A 22351-nucleotide genomic window follows, 5' to 3' on the forward strand; every position below is an offset into this window, starting at 1 on the left:
AGGTAACGTGAGAGGGGGGGTCGCTTGAGATGGGGGGGTGGGGTGGCTTGAGAGGGGGGGTGGGTAGCCTGAAATCTTGACCCCGCACTCCGGGTCCAATCGGCCCATGATCGAAGTTGGTCCTCCCGCGCCGGCACTCTCGGTTAAACGTCGTTCGTGACCGTCCAAGACGAGCCATTTGTTGACACTTTCTCTCCATTTATCCCATCTTACAGACGTAAAATGTTTCACTTCTTCGTTCGCTGCATTGTCCTGGTGAATAATACACGGGGGATCGTCTTTTGGCTGTCGAGGCGTCACGTGATCCGTGTGGAGAAAATTCAAATGAGGGAGCGCGGCGAATGCATCGATTTTCAAGATGAAAATACACAATAACTGCCGCTATTTGAGTGGAGAACTTTTGGATACGTATGTATTTGGATATAAACTATCATATTATCAAGGTTTTGTTTTGTCTACCCCCCCCCCCCGATGAGTGGAACGAAACCACGATACAGCTTACGGCTGATGGCCGATTGCCGAGAGGGGGCCTCGCGGTTCCAGTCCTCGGTTCGTAGTTCTTGTTCGGCTTTTTCACCGTTGACCCTGTTTACCTGTTTCTCTTCGCGCGCGAAGCCACGTGGAGGGATAACTGGGGTTTCCGACGGGGGAAAAGACTCCGCCCCTAAAAGGCGGGCCGGAGGATCCTGTCCAATCAGGACGGACAGTGGCGCGTGCTTCGCGAAGCTCCGCCCCGTACGAAGGTATTCTTTTTTCCCTGAGGTGATTTTTTTTTCGGAGAGGGTCGCGTCGGATGAACGCTCGTGGTGTCTGAGAGCAGAGCAGTGCGGGAGCTGTGTTTGTGTATTTCACGAGGGAGGCGGATAAACATCCCCGAGCACGCTCTGAGAAGAAGTACTGCAGTTCTCGAGAGGTCACGTTCATCGTGGTGGCTGTTTCGGGGAGAGGAGATCCGTGGACCCCGATCTCCGCCACGAACCACGAGTCCGCCACGTACGACTGGGACCAGGCCGACGACCATTGGCAGGTGCCGCAGCACGGAGTACCCCCTTTCTCCGACGGCCAGGTACCCATCCGGACCCTGACCCCCAGCTCGTCTCTCTCGCTCTCATCTGCTGGAGGGTCCAATAAAGAACTCTGGGGTTTTGTGTGTGTGTGTGTGTGTGTGTGTGTGTGTGTGTGTGTGTGTGTGTGTGTGTGTGTGTGTGTGTGTGTGTGTGTGTGTGTGTGTGTGTGTGTGTGTGTGTGTGTGTGCCCGTGCCCGTCTTGTAAGAAGAACTGAATAAGTGTTTTTCCACAATTATAAATACTTCCTGCATATTCCCATTAAGTCTCTCTTCTCTTGTCTTTTATTAACTGTAAATAAATTATGAGCAATGTTCCCAGCTCGTTTCCGTCCTTTCTTTATTTTGTCCAGCTCTGCCTCCCTTTCCCCCCTCCCGCTGCGCTGCCTCCCTTCCCCCCTCCCACCGTGCTGCCTCCCTTTCCCCCCTCCCACCGTGCTGCCTCCCTTTCCCCCCTCCCACCGCGTTGCCTCCCTTTCCCCCCTCCCGCTGCGCTGCCTCCCTTTCCCCTCCCACCACGTTGCCTCCCTTTCCCCCCTCCCACCGTGCTGCCTCCCTTTCCCCCCTCCCGCCGCGTTGCCTCCCTTTTCCCTCTCCAGCCGCGCTGTTTCCCCTTCACCTCCCCACCCCCTCCGAGGGGGAAGGGATACCGTGCTGTGGAGTGAAATAATGTGTGTACTTTGCCTGAAGGGTAAAGGGTGGGCAGCTTCTCTTCAAGCCCACACTTGTTCCGACCTACTTGAGAGAAATTTTATTGTTGACAAAATTGTTTTGATATGGGCAAATTAAAACATCTTTGTGGGAAAATTAGATAACAGAAAAAAAAGTGATGCGGGAAGCAAGAACATACCCTGCTGTGAATTTACCTGTTTGTCAGGCCGTGCACGAGATTTGCCTGAGAAGGGGGAAAAGAAGCTGGAGGCAGCTCGTCTTTAAAATAGTGGACAAACTGGTTTTGGAAGAGAAATATATTTTTTGCAAAACTGAATGAAATAAGGAAATTAACGTTCGTTAGAGAAAAGGGTTGAAGCTTGAAGAATTGGTTGATTTTTTGTTTGGTTGATTGCAAGTGCAAAGTAATCAATGGTGAAAACGACAATTCTTTGAGCATAACAAAGCTATTCTGGTATTATTGTGAATGGTTAGTTTGGTTGCGGCAGTTTGTACCATGACATGTTTGAATGAGGAATGAGTTAATGTGAATGAGCTTGGAATGATTTAAACCACTCACGTTGGTGAAAAGCATTTCTGTGTGTGACGGCTGTGGACTCTGGACATAATGGATGCGTCAAAGCCGGACGTGGAGACTGGAATGGATGTTCGAGGTGAGGGGTCACCTGGTGCCGGGAAGCACTAAAGCTGAGCAGAATTGACATCCGGGCGGCCGTGCCGAGAGTACCTTGCAGCATGTGAAGTTTGTTCATCCTTGCCCCACAATTTGCAAGCATGGTATGTGAATGGAGGGTTGCACAGTGAGGGGTGTTTTGCGGAGGTGTTTTAAAATTACATGTCAGAATGTGGAATGGTCTTGCTTGGGTCGCCATGCTGGTTGGCGAACTGGGCGGGTGATTGTGGAGCTCCTGGTGTTATTGCTGTAGGGAGGTTTGTGTTCAGGTCAGAGCATTCTAGAACCTCCATGGTTTGTAGTTAATTCGAGAGAGGTGTGCGAAAATATCTATTTGCTTCATTTGATCAGAGCTGAAACGGCAAAGTGCATTTCAGGAACGGGTGTGCAAGTGGAGTGTGGTCAAGGAATTGGCAGTAGACATATGCGCGTCTCATGAGTTCTTGGTGCAGGACTTCGATGGGAGATGAGTCATGAATCAAAATTGGGTTTGTTTCCATGTTTGGGGCAAGCCTTGTTCAGGTGAGCAGGTGGTGGGTGCAGGTGAGCATTTGCATCAGTGGTGAAGGTAATGATGTGATGTGAAAATACAAATTTGCATCCATAATATATAGATGGTACATCACTGCTCATGCTGTTAAATTCGCAAACAAGCGATGCATTAACGTGAGTTCAGCCCCTCGGATGGACGTTGATTGGATTGGCCCGTCTGATAGCATTGGTTCATGAACATTTAAGATCTCACGATATCCTTTGGAGAGAGTGGGCAAGTTATCGCAGGCATAATGCAGAGTGAGACATCGACCGGTGATCCGAGGTTGAGGTCAATCATGTGTGTTCTAATGAGTTTGTTTGAAAGGAAATTTTACCGTGGTATCTCAAATTGCACAACTGGAACTTGTGCGAGTTTACTTCGTGCTTGTGGATAATTATCGCAAAGGGCCCGTGAAAGAGATAATTGATAATTTAGCAGAGTTAGAAACAATTTCCAAAAGTTAAACGTTGGTTGCAGCCTCACAATGAAAATATAAAAATATGGCAGAATGAACTGAACCCCTGTACTGTATCGCATACTACCCTTTCGGGGGCGCTGGCTCTCAAAGGTCATGGAGTGCCGAAGGCCGGGTTGCAGCATGCAATCTCGCCAAGGATAGAAGCATTCCAACATATACAGATTCCTGATATGTGTGCAGTATGACACATGATGTCAGGACAATTTGGAAATAAGAGGGTGTATAATATCACAAGGTATGCTAGTCGAAAAATGGTAAATTGATCGTCGAAGCTACTATGTGTAGTTAGTGTTGTCTGTTAATAATTTTATGTTGCACTTCCGGATATAAGCACCAAACTTGGCAGGTGGTTAGATATGATCATAATAAATAAATCTAGAAGGGGAGCCAATTGAAAAAATGCCTTATTTTTTAATTAATCCCACCGTAAATTATGGGTGGGGTTCTGTCCTTTTTGTGGTGGAGGAATGGGGCACACCCTGAAAATGCTTCAGATTTCAATAGAGGAAGCGCACTTTCTCGAACAAAATGGAGGTCAAAAGGTTGTTTTTCGGCGGGATTTTAATGCAATCAAATGATTTTCGACGATTTGGATTCGATATTGATCCTGTTATGGAGGAAGATTCATCACAGGTGAGTGATTTTATCTGTTGGACGAAAAAAAAAAAGTGATTATTTGAGAGCTTTCAGCCTAAATATGGCAAATTCATGCGCGTTCATTTTCGATCGGTACGTCATGACACAGCACAGTCGTCCGATGCGATGTCAGTGGCATTTTTTGATTGGGGGACTGCAGTGCCGCAGTGGATGATGGTGGTTGAGAATGGGGGACTGTGGTGGATGATTGTGGTTGGCTGGGGGACTGCAGTGGATATTGATTGTGGTTGGCTGGGGCACTGCTGTGGATGATTGTGGTTGGCTGGGGGACTGTGGTGGATCATGGTGGATCACTGCGGGACTGTGGTGGATTATGGTGGTTGGCTTGTGCACTGCTGTGGATGATTGTGGTTGGTTGGGGGACTGTGGTGGATCATGGTGGATTACTGGGGGACTGTGGTGGATGATGGTGGTTGGCTGGGGCACTGCTGTGGATGATGGTGGTTGGCTGGAGCACTGCGGTGGATGATGATGGTAGAAAGGGGACTGAGGTGAATGGTGGTAGTCAGTGCGGGACTAGGGTAGATGAGTGGAGTGGAGTGGAGAATTGTCAGTGGAGGATTGGGGTCTATGATAAGTTTTACAATGAACATCGTACATATTGTGCAGTACATGACATGTCTATCATATTGTGTTTGGGCTCTGGACTGAAGAAATTACTTATTACACTTCCAGATTCTGAGTCTCGTCGCTGACATCCAATGGAAGAAGTGCATCATCTGCCAGCGGAAAACGTCTGAGTCACTCAAATGCCCCACCAAGGACAAACAAGGCCAAGATGCTGTGAAGAAAACCTACGTGAATTTCCTCCAAAATGTTGGCGTTAGATTCTGCAACGTTAGATTCGACCGAGATGATCTGTCTGCTTTTGTCGAGAATGGAGCATCGTGGCACAAAACATGCTCCCTCAAGTTCAACAACGCCAAGCTGGAGAGGGAACGAAACAGGCCGTACAAGAGACCAGCGACACAGTGTGCCAAATGTCCTTGTACAAAGTAGTGAGTGAGTAGGTTTCTCCAATTCCATTCTTGTCATAGATCCCAGAGCCTCGAAATGTACAGTGAATATTGTACATTAGGCTTATCTCAGGTAAGTTTTCAAATCGTATTTAAAATCAGTATATTTGGACCAGTTTGGAGGTATAGTATGATTTTTGACTTTTTGTCTTATTCAATGACAGTAGTTTCATTCAATAGAAGTCCACTGTTTTGGGCGCATACTTTTGTGTATGGGCTTGAAAATGTGTTTGACCTCGTTTTTGGACACATTTTCTATTCAGAATTTCCATAAAAAATATTTTGTGGCGATTTTCCGGAAAAGGTATCCTCCATATCACAAAGGAACCTGTTTTATATGGAAGGATTTACTTAAACAATAAATTCCGAGTGAACCAAAAATGTTCAGTTCGTGTGTTAAACGCAAAATTAGTTTATTTCATGTTATTTTTTTATGGTAATAAGAGAATACAAAGGAAAAAAATGAAAAAAATGGGAAAATAGAAAAGTGATTTCCCGAGTGATGATGTAATCCAGACTCATAAATTTTACTGATTTTAAAAGGCCATTAGTGGATGATTAGTGAACCGCGTGTACCCAGTGGGCAGTGTGGTTATGGAAAATTTTAACTGTGGAAGGATTTCATCGGAATTTAGTCAACACAATAGCATTTCAATTAAATTACTTCTTGTGGATACAGTACACAAATTACTGTACTGTAACTTGCCCATTTTCTAATTTTTGGTATCTACTTACGAGGAAAGACATGTTCTGTAACGCTACGATAATTTCTCCATTATATCGTTCAGTTGGATTTTGAATGTCGCCTCACGTCCTGATATGGCGAGTTTGGTGGACATCTTTGAAAATGGTGGCCAAGGGGTCATCTGAGGTCAGTTTCAGTGTCATATTCGGAATCCTCGAGCTCGATTTAGTGGGGTTTGACCGAACCAGAAATAATATTTTTATTCATTTGTGCGAGTTATGATGGTTCGAAAGTGAGTTTGGTGGCCATCTTGGAAAATGGCAATTTTTTAATTGGCTCCCCTTCTAGATTTATTTATTATGATCATATCTCACCACCTGCCAAGATTGGTGCTTATATCCGGAAGTGCACAATATTATGTTAACAGCGATCTTACGGGCCTCACTATTGCTGACAAGGCCGTCTGTGTTGTATTGGAGGATATTAAGGTTACCTGTGTGTTTCTGGAGTTGAGGTGGTTGGGGCCCTGGGTTGAGGAGAAAGGGAGGATTGCCGGAGGGAGGTCACTCCCCAAATAAGAAAATAGATTAATTAATGAAATGACGTTTGTTGTGGATATGCGATGCATGTGTGAGTGTGGTGTTTGAGTATTTGTGTGGAAGATGAGGAATGGGCTGGTCCATGGGGACCGATAGGCGCTCTGACCCTGACCGTGCTGCTCCGATGAATCCGAGCAGCAGGGAAGAGTGGGGAAGATTTGGTCTTGCATTGGTGGGGGGGGGGGGGTGCAACCACCACGCAGAGGCATCCCCAATAAGAACTTCCTGTCGGGTTGTCCTCAGTGGTGTGGTGTACCTGTTTAATCAACAATTCTGAATATTTCTCAGCTTGGAAAGTGTCAAGGTTTGGCCACTTAATTGAAATAAACAGCATACCAGTTAATAGAAGCCAAAAAGGCATAAACCACCAACTTGTAGGCAAGCGTCTGATGAGAAAGGGAAGATCCCACTTGCAGACACCGATAAAGACTAATCTTCATCAGTGATCTGTCTGACTCTGTAAAATCCTCTTTATCTATTTTTCTGATGACTCCACCCACTGCTGTGACATCCTTCAGATAGACAGGCAGCAGCCTCTTCTCTCTACAGACCTTCATATAGTCATGATCTGGTCCAACACTTGGAATATCTTATGCCCTCACTATTATTTCAGCATTGTCTCTCTGAAATAAGTCTGGCAAATCCTTCCATTGATAACCTTCACAAACCTCTTGGAGTTTAGCCCATGATTTATCTTGGGCAAACCACGTATCCAACTGGGCATCCTCTGCAATGCCGAGTCTTTCCTTGGCAAATCCAAACTTTTCACAACTTATGGGATCTTCATTTGCAGCTTGATGGAATACCGATTTACTCTTTGAGTGACACCCCTTGTAATTATTAATAGTGTAAAGACCAAGGCCCTCAAAAATCATTGGCATCTCTCTTGATGAAGCTGAATTTCTGGGTCGTCTTCTTCTTCTTCTTCTTCTTCCTCTTCTTCTTCTTCTTATTCTTATTCTTATTCTTCTTATTCTTATTCTTCTTATTCTTCTTATTCTTCTTCTTATTCTTCTTCTTATTCTTCTTCTTATTCTTCTTCTTATTCTTCTTCTTATTCTTTTTCTTATTCTTCTTCTTATTCTTCTTAATATTATTATTCTTATTATTATTCTTATTCTTCTTAATATTATTATTCTTATTATTATTCTTATTCTTATTATTATTCTTCTTATTCTTCTTCTTATTCTTCTTCTTCTTATTTTTATTCTTTTTCTTTTTATTATTCTTATTATTCTTAAGCCCGGTGTTGGCTTAGTGGTTAGGGTGGCGGCTTGGGATCCCAGAGTCCTGAGTTCAAGCCCCGTTGGCTGCTGAATTAACACCAGGGGGTTGACTCAGCCTCTCATCCTTCCGAGGTCGGCGAAATGAGTGCCAGTGTACTGGTCCCGGTGTATGCCCCGGTTAGAATAGGTCCCATATCCCTGTGTGTCGTAAGAGGCGACCAGGGTTGGCGTCAGGAAGGGCATCCGGCCATAAAACATTGCCTCAAGAAAAAGCCAAACCCCTGCACAGCAGGGAAAAATGGCTGTAAAAACGTTCATTTTTTTTTATTATTCTTATTATTCTTATTCTTCTTATTCTTCTTCTTCTTCTTCTTCTTCTTCTTCTTCTTCTTCTTCTTCCATTGTCTGAGTGTACGGCTGTGGCACTGATGCAAATACCTCTATAGGTTTGAGCAGGAATTTGGAATTTAATTTGTCCACGGTGCTGGCGATAGCCAGCCAACTTGTCGTAAAGGACACAGTGGGATCTTTAACGTCCACCAACTCATGTTGTCAGACGACACAAGTTCGACATCCATCGGAGAATGGCACACACATTGATAAATTGCCCTGCCTGTGAAACACTGGGATATGACAGTTTATAGCTGTGCTGAGATTCAAACCAAGGCTAGGCAGTTTACAGGTGAGTGTGCCTATCTCTAGGCCATCCTCCCAGCCCTCTGGGCCTGTTATTCCACACTACAGACAGGTCAGTAGGTCGTTTTCCTCTATTCTACTGCCTCTATTCTGGTATAAACCCCAGCTCACTTCCTTCCAAATTTCCAGTTTTTTTCTTCCTGACACTTTGCTTCTGCATCCATCTTCTCCACCCATGCATCCTCCCCTGCCCCTCAGTCATCCTCATACTCATTGTTTGTTTGGGTCTCCCTCTGTTTTGTCCATCAACTCTACTGTTGGTGTCCATTCTTCTGCCCCCCCCCCCCATTTTCTCGACTGTTTCTTTTGTTCTGTTGCTTCCTGATCCGTTCAATGTTTTAGCTTTACCACGAACCTTGACTCTGTACACATATAAATATAAAGTATATCAGTGGGCTTTTCAAAATGGGTAAGAAAGTATTTTGATTTCAAGACTCAGTAAAATAAAGTTGGTTCTGTGAGGTGGGAATGTCCTGCCAATATTTCTCTTCAAATTTTTCCGAATACTCCCTCTCATTTTTCAACCTAAATCACGAGCATCAGACGTGAACAATAAAATGAATGTTGTACCTGTTCAGTCTCAAAAGTGAGTGCGTGATGAGTCTTAATGCAAGAAAGAAGAAACGCATGCAGAACAAGAAGGGCACTCGGTGGAGCGCATCACTCCACCATGTAATGCCTGATACACGAGAACATATCGGGTCCAATACATTTTTGAAATATCATGCTGTGCAGTACTGTATTGTTTTTGGCCCTTACTCTCAAGGGTGAAGAATCACTAAAAATTCTCGTCGTTGGATCCGGATATTCACCAAAATCTAATCAGTTTATCCCTGTCACACACCGAACCTGTCTACAAAATTTCATCCGGATCCGTCCACAACTTTTTGAGATATCCTGTACACACACAGACAGACAAACAAACAAGCAGACAGAAAGGGGTGAAAACATAACATCCTTCACCTTCAGTGACAGAGGTAAAAACAGACAAGGAATCCTGAATATATTTTGCAAACAACTTCCAGAGACAGGTGCAAATGACAGATACTACACAGGAAAATGAAACAAACAAACACAGCCCCAATGATTGCAAAGAAAAACAAGTCTGAAGACGACGATGGTTCACGAGCGGTATTTGACATATGTAGATTCTTTCAGAAGTCAAGGACGAGTCAATGTGATAATGTTTGACCAAGTTATAAAAATGATCAACATGATGTGGTAGGAGTGACGGTTATTAGCTGCAAAATGTGGAAAACCCAGTTTCGTTCAACAACTTTCAAAATTTGATCTTTGCATAACCTTAAAAGGTCACAAAACAATGTTGTGGACATTCAAATAAGGAAACAGGATACGTGCTATAGCTTATTGGAGTTAGTTCATCGAAGGTCGAAAACTCGGTTCGATTTCCACAACTTTGAAAATTTGACCTGTGTCCTTTAAAGGTCAAAGGTCAAGGAATATGACCTTTGGTGCAAAACTTCCTCCAGAACATTCCAGGAACAAAAAAACGTCATATCGGCTATATGGCATTTCACACTCCTCGGATTATCCATACTTTGATGAAATCAGCGTAAAAACAATCTTGAAGGGGGCGCCACGGGCAAGGTGTTCGAGATAGAGCAAAATGGTTTGAACACTTTAGGTGGGGAATGACCTCAAGATTATGCATAAAAAATATTGTCATCCTAGCTCTCAAATGATTTGATTTTTTATGGGCGTTCGTATTATTTTTTACGTCAAAATTCGCAATTTTCTAAGTTTTTGACCTTGTGACCTTGACCTTGGGACGAAAATGAAAAATCGAACAATGACAAGTTTTAGATAATTCATTTTGCTATTCAAATACCGAAGAACCCATTCCATTCAGTCAATTCCCGAGGGGAAGATAGATTTTTAATCCGACTACCCCCTAAAAATGGCTATTTTTTGGGCGTGGCTCCGCCCACAATGGGCGTAGCACGCCTTCATCTAGGAAAACACAACTAGACATTGATATCGAACACATAACCAAGTTTCATCAAGATCGGATCAAAGCGCACGGAGTTATACTATGGACACAGACAGACAGACACACACACAGACAGACACACACACAGACAGACACACAGACAGACACACACAGAGAGACACACACACAGACAGACACACAGACAGACACACACAGAGAGACACACACACAGACAGACACACAGACAGACAGACACACACACAGACACACACACAGACACACACACAGACACACACACAGACACACACACAGACACACACACAGACACACACACAGACACACACACAGACACACACACAGACAGACACACACAGACAGACACACAGACGGACATAATGAATATTGTGGTCACTGGCTGGTGCTTGTGAACCAATATAACTTGGCAAACCATGTTTATTTGCAGCATAATTACACTGCATTGGAAAACTAGAGAGTTCAGAGAACACTGAGAGAGTTCAGAGAATACAGAGAGTTCATAGGAAAGTAGAGAATTCCAAGAACACCAATATAATTCCTAAAACAAGAAGACAGTGCAGTCTTGAGAAAAAGGTCATGGAAAGGGTTTTTAAAACTCTTGCTTTGCATTTCCGAATATATGATCTATATTTCCTACGAGCAGTGATATTGTTACGAATCTGGAAACCATGCACACTCAACATTCAGGTCCCAAAGTTAGTTATGCGGAAAGTACGTGTGAGATCGGTGCCTTTCCTTTTTGTCTCGTGGGAGACTCGAAAACGTGCATTGTAACGTCTTTAGTTAGGTTATTACATCATCCATCTACATCCCAAACATCTACCATCCCATCGGCGCGACCCAACCAGCCCATCACGCTCCATCCCCACAGACGAACTTCTCTGGTATGACGATTTTCTCAGGGCAGATCCTGTTACTCTCTGCGCGAGCGAGGCCACGTGGCCACGAGGAATATTCCGGGCTACCGAGCAGAGGCCATGGCTCCGCCTCGGAAGGGTGCGGCCGTAGGCCAATGAGGGACGGACAGCGAGATGATTCTCACCAAGGCCCCGCCCCGTGTGGGAGGAGACAGAGCCCCCGAGCAGTGCCAGAAGAGGGGTGGAAAAACGGGAGTGGTGTGGACGGAAGATTGTGTGTTGTTGTCATTGGCGCGAAGAGTTCGGTGGACGGAAGAAGCCGTAGTTGTTGTTTCGCGCTTGTCGGTGGCTGCACGGAGAAGGCGGTTTTGTCGGTACGTGGACGGATCGGAGTACGAGTGCCCCGAGGATTAGCCACGCGGGTTCCGTCCCGAACCAAGAGCCTGGCACGAGCTCCCGGACCATGCCCCGACGACCATTAGCCACCAGGTGCCACATTTCCGAGCACCGCTTCCCTGCGACGGCAGGTACTTTTTTACTCTGACCTCCAGCTCGTCTCTCCTCACGGCTGCGAGGGGAACAATAAAATCCTGGTTTCTTTTCTTTTGTGTTTGTGTCCGTGGGCCCCGTCTGTAAGTATAATTGTATTAGTGTTTTCCTTTCATTGTACATTACATTTCTTTATTCGTGATCACTCTGCTCTGTTTCTCCCTTCCCGATTATTATTTGTAATAAACCCATGTTAAATGTACCAGCTCGTTTTCTGTGCTTTCCTTCATTGTCCTAGCAAGGTGCTTATTGAGAATTAGTGAAGCCGTTCGTGACGTATATTGTTCATTTTGTCCGGCGTGGCTTTGGTAACTTCCGCTCGGTTACGCCGGATCCGAGTCGGTGATAGCGACTCAATTCGGACAAAGTCGGCCGAGGGTGTGGTTTCCCCGGAAGTTGGACGGTGTGAGTACTCATGTGAATTGGAATTGGACAAGTGGACCCGACTTCACGCCGTCGAAATATTGGCAACCACAGTTCTCTAAGTGACCCGTGACCTTTCGGAGTTGTCCGAGAGTCATGACCTAAATTCCGGGTGTTCGGTGGGAGACGGCTCTACTGCTCCAACTAGTGGTAGTTTATCGCCACCGAACCCCGGCCCACAACAATATTTGACTGAATCTCGATATTGTCCACTGCAAGGAGTGGCAAAATGACGTAACATTTTGTCCAAGTACATGCTGCTACACTGGAGGTTTTGAAAATGGCAAGAAAATGAGTATTAAAGTATATTATAATTGAATTGAAATGAAATCAAGGTTTTCAAAGTTGTTGAAAAGAAACAAAACAACTTTTCTTTTTCAGAAGTTTATCACCATTGATGAACTGTCTTTTACACCACATTATTTAACATGTTACATTAGTTATACGTGCGTGTTGTTTGTGTCCTTTACGCGTTGCCTAAAAACAGTAACTTTCCTGTTTGGAATGATTTTTAATTTTGTTTGGCTGCCAGACAGACCGACAGACTAAACCAATCATCTCACGCCTCTGTGCATTGGGATGAAATGAGATTCCGTACAATTTGCCATTTTCAGAGCCAAAGCACTGCTCACCTCGAGGTTCATGTTCTGAATAGTGTTCCCATTCATGTTCCACATTATTCAAAATATAAAATTTAATTAAAATTCAGTTGTTCCTCCATCATCGACAAACATTTGCAGGCAGACAGATGGACAGAGTGAACCAATTGCTTAACCTCATGTTGTGCTCCGCATGCAGAGCACATGTATAATTGTACTTTGAAGGAGCACACAGACAACAACAACAACGTGTCATAAAATATCCTTTTTTCACAATGTAACTGTAGGTAAGACTAGTTATATGAAAACAACATGTGACTTAGTTCTGAAAAGGAACTTACGTGTCTCATGGTTGTCACCCCAAGTAATACCATTCCTTCCTGAACTTAATAGAAAGGACTTTGGGAGATTACAGAAAAATCAACACTGTTTCCTCTTTGCGGAATTTAATTTGTCATATCAGGAAGCAAGAACGTCGATGAACACAACAGACAGACAATACCAACATTATTATGGGATGTTTTTACAATTCCTTTGCATGTTGAAAACAATGTGATTTATTTTCTCCACAATGATCCATCCATTTTCTCCACAATGTTCGGACCTATGAAATGATCAATTACTGGACATGGGGCAAAGATAAATATAATTAAAATTTTGAGTTTGGATTGATTCTCTTTCCTTTATTGATATGCTTGTCCTCAAACTTTATTTAGCTTTTCACTGAAAAAAAGTGTGTGTGTGTGTCTGTGTTACTCAATGATTGCTTGTTTTGTATATTCCAGATTGACCATGGCAGTTGAAACCAACACAAGTTTTACTCTTCCTCCGACTAATTTGTCTTCAAAGTACACCGGTGATGCAGAAGAGCAGACAGGCAATCATCATCGCATCATCTCCATTGTCGTGTACGTTATCATTTTCATTGTCGGAATGATTGGAAACTCGACAGTCATCTGGGTTCTTGGTTGGAAAATGAAGAAAACGGTGGTCACTTTCCTCTTCCTCATGCTGGCCATTGCTGATTGCCTTTTCATCCTCTTCCTGCCTTTCACAATCGCACATGCCATCATGCTTTACCACTGGCCTTTTGGAACAATTTATTGCAAATTGCATTCCTTCATCATGTTTATAAACATGTACACCAGCATTTACTTCCTCACCACCATCAGCATCGATCGCTACCTGGCTGTGGTGCACTCGTTGAAATCGTTGGAAATACGAACTCTGCGCAATGTTTATGTTGCAGCAGGTGTTGTCTGGGCTCTTGCCTGCATTTTAAGCCTTCCAGCCCTCATTTTTCGAAATACCTACGAGTATAAAGATAAAAACATTATCTGTTTTCTTGATTATGGAGATTTTGAAACCTCTGTCAAAAGAATTACAGCAGTGAACATAACTAGAGTTATTTTTGGTTTTATCATTCCATTCACCATTATACTGGTGTGTTACACCTTGATTGCCTTGAAGATAACACAAAGCCAAGTGATGAACAAGGGGAGATCAATGAAACTGATCGTCATCGTTGTTGTGACTTTCTTTGTTTGCTGGATTCCCTACCATGTGGTGAGCCTTATGGAAGTGGTATCATATCAAACTAAGGATAAGTTCCTTTTCAATTCCATCAACTCTGTTTATCCAGTAACAGTGAGTATTGCCATTGTAAACAGCAGCATCAATCCAATCCTGTACGTATTCAGTGGTCAAGATGTGAAGAAGGTCCTTCGACCCATAATGAAGGCAATCGAGGTGGCCTTCACTGAAGATACCCGAGAGAGCCAACTGTCAGAAAGCAACGCTGAGAAGTTCGCTCTTTCAAACACACACACAAGTTAATTGCAAATATGAACAAAATGTTTATTCTGGTGATGTAGTTGGATGAGTTGTTTTCATTAACTTCGACCATCTTGCTACTTTCTCCACCCAAACTAACAAAGTATACACCTGCATGTTGAGAGTACACACGAACACGCACATGCACGTATATATATATATATATATATCATACATACTGACTTGACTTTCTCTCTTTCTTGCCATCATTATAGCCAACCAGGCCTGCACAGCATTTTTATAAATGACTCCAAGCTTGCTGGGATGCTCTTTGCTTAATCAACACATGGGCTACACCTGTGTGGAAGCTGTTTGCTTGGTGTCCCACATTTACCCATGTTTCCATTTCTTGTTCAACACCTGTTCTTCTCAACATGCGACATGATTCACAATCCCTGCAATTATTGGTGTCTGGTGATGTGATGTCAAACACCAATGATCATTATTCTCTCCTCATACATCCTGTTTTATTAACACTGGCTGAGGACCCACCCAATGATCGATCTTGTTCCAAGCACGCAACATGTTCTTCTGATGCATACCTTTATTTGGGCGGTGTGTAGGCAAATGACAGCTCTGTATAGGCAAGAACATAACCTGGGTTACGTGCATGAAGTAAAAACATACCGACTGCTTATAATTTAAAACACCTCACGGCACTGGAAAACATGGGGACAGGTATACTGCACTAAATGGTGGAGACTAGTAATAACATCCCTCACCTGGAGGCGGCGCTACACAATACACATCAACATAGAGAATTGGGGTCATATTGATCCTATTTAGCAATTCTGGATGTAATCAGTCCAGAACTGTAGGATGAGTAGCACGCCAAACAAACAAATGAAAAATAATTCATACAGCGACACTTGGCAAAACAGAATAAAGTAGAACAGCACTCGCTAGAGCACATACCTCCGCCAGGCTGAACAGTTCACATTTTATATCCCACTGATGGGCTGGATCTGAACCAAAATCTAGTCTGCTTGTTCTTGTCACCGAACCAACTCACCCACTCATAGTTTTGTCATAACTCGTCCACAACTTTTTGAGATACCATTATATATATGTATATATATATATATATATATATATATATATATATATATATATATATATATATATATATATATATATATATATATATATATATATATATATATATATATATATATATATAGTTTTTGGCCCTGACTCACTTTTAGAAATTAGGACTATGTTGACTGTTTGACCTCAAAAATAATTGGTGATTGTATTTAGTGAACTGATGTGCAAATCCTGTTCAGATTTCAAGTCAATTGAAGAAAAAGTGAGGATTTTAGAAATTCCACATAAGTTGTTGACCTTTGGCTTATGTTGACCTCAAAAGTAATTGTTGGTTGAATTCAGTAAGCTGATTTGAAAATTATTTACAAATTTCAAGTCAATCAGATGAAAAAAAATGAGGATTTTAGAAGTTACACTGAAGATGTTGACCTTTTTAGCCGATGTTGCCCTGAAAAATGTTTGGAAGTTGAATTCAATGACCAAATTTGCAAATCTTCTTCAAATTTCAAGTCAATCGGATGAAAATTGAGGATTTTTGAAATCTGACCTATGTTGATCTCGCTTCGACCATCAATCGATCATTGCAGGGACAGCGGATACAATCCCTGAAAGTTTCAGAACGATCGGATGAGTGGTTTGGGCTTGAGGCAAGCGGACAGACGAACAAACACTGGTCCATGAATTTTAGTGAGGATTACATGTTATTATGATTATTATATTACACAGTATTACATATATTTGTTTAACAAAAAGGTGGCTCTCACCTGCTCATTTCACTACCAATGCCAATATGTCACTACTCACTTGCACATGTATTCCAAACAATGGAAATAAGGGAAGGTTTGTGGAATTGTCATGGAGAGATATTCTCAAAATTAAAAAAATAATAATTAGCCTTGTTAATTCAAAGATTAATTATCATTGTCCACATTCCTCCCCTTGCCCTCATTCCTCCCCTTGCCCTCATTCCTCCCCTTGTCCTCATTCCTCCCCTTTTTCTCATTCCTACGCTTGTCCTCATTCCTACCCTTGTCCTCATTCATCCTCTTGTCCTCATTCATCCCCTTGTCCTCATTCCTTCGCTTGTCCTCATTCCTTCGCTTGTCCTCATTCCTTCCCTTGTCCTCATTCCTTCCCTTGTCCTCATTCATCTCCTTGTCCTCATTCATCCCCCTTGTCCTCATTCATCCCCCTTGTCTTCATATCTCCCCTTGCCCATATTCCTCCCACTGATCTAATTCCTCCCCTTGCCCTAATTCTTCCCCTTGCCCTCATCCCTCCCCCCTTTTTTGTATACATTGTCGAGGCTCATATAAGAGCTAACACACAAAACATATAACAAGGGGAGCAGGAGACGAGGGGGTGGGAGAGGGGAACTCATCACAGTTAGGAACAGAGACATTAGGAGATCTATGGAAGAGAGAGAGGGATGTGATGGGGGTAAACAAGATGGGACTACAGGGACTTTCAGGAAGGAAAGCATCGAATTTGAAGGAGGTGGGTTTAGGGTGGATTAACAGGAGGAGAAAAGATCTATGGGGTTTTGGATGGGGGAAGATATACGATGGTGATGTACAGCTGTTTTGAAGACCTGGAATGAGGAGTGGGATTAAAGAGAGCGTTGGAGTTTCTTCCAGAAGTGGGGAAAAAGAGTGGAGGTGAGCCGTCATTCTTGATTTTGACAGTTTCACCAGAAGGGGGTTGTTGGCAAACATTGAGCACCCTGGAGAAATATGGGGGGGGGGTGGAGAGGAGACGTTAGAAGATAGAAAGACCACCGACCTGCCTGCGGTGAGAAAGTGAGAGACCCAAAGACTCGGCTTCATCATGGGAGATACCAATGATCCTTAAAGCCTTGGTTCCCACAGTGTGAAGCCGATCCAGGTGTGAGGCGGAAGCACCAGCTTTGAGGGAAGAGCAGTACTCCATCAGGCTGCGGATCAAAGCTTTTTTATGTGGTTCGGAGCTCAGGTGGGCCAAGGAAGGACTTTGTGTAATGGAGGATGCCCAGTCAGCGAGTGGCTTTCGAGGCCACCTTGGAGATGTGGCTTTCCCATGAAAGAACCAGGTAAATAGTGAGACCCAAAAGCTTGAATGAAAGGATTTCTTCAAGAGGATTGTTGAGAAAGTAGATGGGGGGGTTTTTTCCAGATGGTCCCTTCAGAGAGACATCGTGAGAGTTGAGATTTGTCAGGATTGAAAGACAAATTCGAAGTGTTTGACCAGCTTATGATGTTATCCAGGTCTGCAGAGAGTGAAGAGGCTGCTGCTTGCCGATCTCAGGGATGAGAGATGTTACGGCAGAGGGTGGAGTCAACAGCAAAGAGTAAAAGAGGATTTTCCAGTGCGTCGGATAGATCATTGCTGAAAAACATAAAAAGCACAGGGCCCAGAACACTCCCAGAAGGAGAGATAGTCGGCGAGCCAAGAGTGGAGATGGCCTTGGATACCATAAGAAGAGAGTTTGGTGAGCAGGGTAGGGTGCCAGCCTGTATCAAAAGCTCACAATATGTCTCGTGAGATGGCTCTGATCTCATGTTTGGTATTGAGGATCTCCATCCATTGTTGGGAGAGCAGAAGCAACATATCCAGGGCAGAGTATCCTGGTCTGAATCCAAATTTATAATCGAACGTCAAGCCTTTGGAGAAGAGGAAGGATTTAATGTCTGAAGCGATGATGGATTCCATGACCTTGCTGTGATTGGGAGAAGGCTAATTGGTCTGTAGTTGCAGGGATCTGTTTTTGCACCTTTTTTATGCAGGGCAGTAATGTTTGCTGATTTTCAAGCAGATGGCAGATGACCTTGAGCAAATGAGAGGTGGATAGAACAGAGTGAGGTTGAGTTAGAGCAGCGGAGCAGGTTTTTAGGACACGTGGGCTGATGCCGTCTGGTCCCATTGTAGAATTGAGGTTTGACAGCAAGCTCTGTCCTCCCCTTATCCACATGCTCCCACTCCCTCCATCCCTTGTCCTCATTTCTTATTCCTCCCCTTGTCCTCATTCCTCCCCTTGTCCTCATCCCTCCCCTTTCCCTCATTTTTTCTCTTGTCCTCACTCCTCTCCTTGTCCTCATTCCTCCCCACATCCCTTATCCCTCACCCCTACTGTGTCCCAGCCCCCCTCTCTCGAGCGTTATTTTTATTTAGTTGCTTCCTGATCCATTAAATGCTCTTTCACAAGCCTTGACTTTGTATACAAAAAAAAATCTCATCTTATTATGACACTCTTAAATTGATTTCTCCAATTTGGTCCCCAAAACGATGGTTAACTCAAGAGATCATAGAACACGTCACCCCACACGGTGTTGAGAAAAAGGACATGTGACCTTGTTCCCACTTGGCCAAGGGACTATATTAGAAACACTTTATTCGAGGAAGAAGAATAAGATCGTGAGTGGTAAATTTGATTGGTCAGATTGGGTAATATTTTTTTTTACCAAGTACGGTGCTGCGAAACTGAAAGGTTTTTCTAAGTGAAAACAAGACGATTTGTGTTCTATCGTGTTCAAATATACAATTACATGGAAACAAAAATATAAGTTTTAAAGGCTGGAGGAGAAAAAAGAAACATTCAATCCAAAGTTCACCGCCGTTGACGCACCATCTTCACCACCACCTAATTTAACACGTTCAATTAGTTATTCGTGTCTGTTGTTTGTGTCCTTTATAATAGTTTTTTAACGTTCAATTTTCAGCTATTAACTGCATAAAAGGCGTGACTATTCACGAAGGTGTATTAAATCGAGCTTCACAACCTTTGGTCAGGTAGTTTAACCTGGCATGCCCTCCCTTTTGTAGAACTCAACAAGGTATATCGGTTTGCTAATATCTACAAGTGTGAAACAATTCTTACCATTAACATCATCTAACATGACGTGTTTATCATTTTATAATGAACGACATTTCATCCTTCCCCCACCCCCCAAGCACCACCCTTCACCTCCCTTTCAGATTAGGAATGTTTGTGAATTGTTGATCGATCTCTGTGTGGTTGAGGACGGTGGTTTCAATGGTGGAACTTGCATCAGGAGTGTTTGAGGGCTGTCAGGATAGCTCAGGGATCATGTCGTGGCTTTTGAGGCATGTCGTCTCGGGTGATCCCCAGCACGACCAGAAACAGGCGGGGGTGGTGTTTGTAGACATTGTATTGATGAGTGTGCGATCCCTCGGGATGGACGTTGAACTGGGTCTCCTGTCTGTGAGCATTACTTGGTGGCCGTTCAAGATCCCATAATGGTGTCCCACCCCCGATGTGAGTTACCTCTGGCACCTTGGACAACTACCTACCTTGACCAGACCTACAGACTACAGTCGAGCTATGCAGTCCCCCTTCACAATGAAAGTCGACACAAAAGGATTCATGCTACGGATGGACCCTGTACATCTCTTTTTTTATAAGCAGCATCAAGCTAGGGATCGCATTATTGGCTGAGCCGCAACACAAACCCAGGGCTACACAGCTTCGAGGCTAGTGTGTGTACCTCCTAGAGACCTTGACCATCTTGCCAGCCCATGCTGGAGGTGCAACCGGTACATAGAACCAAAAGACGAAGAGTTGTTGAGCTTTCCGGATAATTGACTGCCAGAACTGATCAACCCTGTGTGGTGTACAGAATGAAGAGAGGAGGGTTTTAATTCAATTTCACTTTGGAAAAAAAGAAAATGTTGAAAAAACGAATAAGACTTCAAGCTTATTGATCATGTGGAATCTGGAAGGAAGTGAGTGGTGGGATGAATATTAAAAGAGCAATCCACGATAAGTTTGTGTGCGAGTGTTTATTTGACATTTGTACAATTATTGTTACAAAACACTGATGTGATGTTTGTTGATTCAATAGTTTTGACCCAATTCTGAAATTGTTTAAAAAAAAAAAGTGTGTGCTGGGAGGTGTGAAAATACTTTTATTATTAAAAAAAGGTTTTGTTGTTATTCTGAGTATGATTCCCAGACTACATACGAGTACTGTACGAGTACTCGTGTGTCATCTGGGAATTTGTTTTAATCAAATACATTATCCCACAACGAATAAAATGTTAACTTACACAAAACGACAACATGAGTATGTGGCGCTTTTATCTATACTAATAAAAGTGTGTGTGTGTGTGTGTGTGTGTGTGTGTGTGTGTGTGTGTGTGTGTGTGTGTGTGTGTGTGTGTGTGTGCATACACATATGTGGGAGTTGCTGTTGTGGCCTGCTATCTCCACCTGTAGGTGGGGTTCATCAGGAGGTGAAACAAAGACCTAACAGGTCTCACAGTGTGTGTGTGTGTGTGTGTGTGTGTGTGTGTGTGTGTGTGTGTGTGTGTGTTTTTCGTTGATTGGTATCGACATATGCAGGTTTCAGGATGTGGAAAGGATAGTCCGTGGGCTTATGTAACATTTTCTGGATTTGTCGTTTTTTTGGGGTAGATTCGTGGTACCCATGTCTAAACACATCTAGAAACTTCACTGGTTTCGAAGAAAAAAGGGTGCCAGTTTTTCCATTAACATTTCGGGCCTCCATTTTGAATTTAAAAATGGCCACCGCCGAAAATCTTCTTTTAAAAATAATATTGCAAATTAACCATAACTATCCATTCAAATGTCATACAATATTTATTTTATTTCATCTAAATTCATATAAAGGGGACAAAGATTCATTAGAAGAAAAGTAAGAGCACGAGAAATACTCTAAATATTGGAAAAATTCAAGATGGCCCCCTGATTTTGGGGTTTTTTTCTATGGAAAATGCCAATAGACATAAGAAGATGTTTTTGGTGTCTAATCATATGTTTTGGCACAGGAGGATTCCAAGAATAACAACATATTTATGATTGGAATACTCTTTGCCAATCCTCCAAAACATTTAACAGAAATAATATAGAGCATGTAATTAAATATAAATTTATTTGGGCGGTTATACAATTAGAAGATGGATAAGTTTTTTTTCAAAGGTATGAAAATGCTCCATGTATGAATCAGGAGTGTCAATGTTACTGATTAAACATTTATAATTGTCATTGCTTCAATCTTCTAGATCTTCGCCAATCCTTGGTGGTGTTATGTTCGTACAGCTGTTGCCTTCCCCACCACATTTGCAAAGTTCGGTACAGACCACACTGTTTCCTCTGCATGAGCACCTTCTTGAACACTTTGATTTCTCATAGTTACACCTGACGAACTGCAGCACTGAGACTGCAGCACTGAGACTGGTGCAACCTGAGAAAGAACAATCAGTAGCTTTTTGTCTTGATTTCGCCACCCCAAGGTCAAAGGGTCAAGAAAAGTTGGGTTCAATACCATATCCTGGCGCCAGATATTACACTGGACATGGGCACGGTGTATATGTTCAATCCTGCTCCGAGTCGGTGGCAGTTTGTCAACTCCTTGTTCATCTGTGAGTTGCTTGAACAAAAATCATCTCAGCATCTTTGCTTGCCCAAAGTGGACTCCAATTGGAGAGAAAAGAGAGCAAAGAAACTCTTCACAACCACGAAGAACTTCTTCAGATGGCTCATTCCCTTCGCCAAGGTCAGCTAGTGCTCTCAGAATGGTGGGGCTTGCCTTCAGGAAAGTTGTAAAGCACCCCTTCTTTCCCTTCCCTTGGATATGTCCTGTCATATCACAGCCTGTGAGAGCATGCCAGTTGATCAAAGATGCTGATTTCTCTGGGCCAAGCTTGTCATATATAGGCTGTAGGAAGACTTTCCGTCGTCTTTCGCTTGTGCCCATGATTAGTGCAGAATGGTTGCCAAGTAGTGGTGTTCTTCATAG

General features: G+C 43.2%; 1 protein-coding gene across 7 annotated transcripts; it reads left to right on the plus strand.

The window, feature by feature from the left end:
* Positions 1–742: 742 nt before the first annotated feature.
* Positions 743–20651, plus strand: LOC147011154 (chemerin-like receptor 1). 7 transcript variants are annotated; one of them, XM_085860187.1, is made up of 3 exons: positions 743–1066; positions 4755–5081; positions 13502–20651. In XM_085860187.1, exons 2-3 carry the CDS (start codon positions 4894–4896, stop codon positions 14550–14552), a joined length of 1239 nt encoding a protein of 412 aa, XP_085716313.1. In that variant the 5' UTR covers positions 743–1066; positions 4755–4893; the 3' UTR covers positions 14553–20651. The 7 variants fall into 7 exon arrangements, with proteins under 7 accessions (XP_085716313.1, XP_085716319.1, XP_085716318.1 ...); XM_085860193.1 differs by having other exon boundaries at positions 4755–5077; XM_085860190.1 differs by lacking the exon at positions 743–1066 and adding an exon at positions 1666–2513.
* The last annotated feature ends 1700 nt before the right edge of the window (positions 20652–22351 follow it).

This window comes from Eptatretus burgeri, chromosome 16 (assembly GCF_056783735.1).
Source record: "Eptatretus burgeri isolate ZD-2024b chromosome 16, Ebu_testis_v1, whole genome shotgun sequence".
NCBI lineage: Eukaryota > Metazoa > Chordata > Myxini > Myxiniformes > Myxinidae > Eptatretus > Eptatretus burgeri.

Excerpts from the sequence above, each read along its gene's own strand:
- LOC147011154 (XM_085860187.1), top strand. The coding sequence starts at position 4,894 with ATGTTGGCGTTAGATTCTGCAACGTTAGATTCGACCGAGATGATCTGT. Across the intron at positions 5,082-13,501 it reads GTCCTTGTACAAAGTAGTGA|ATTGACCATGGCAGTTGAAA; the intron begins GTGAGTAGGTTT and ends TGTATATTCCAG.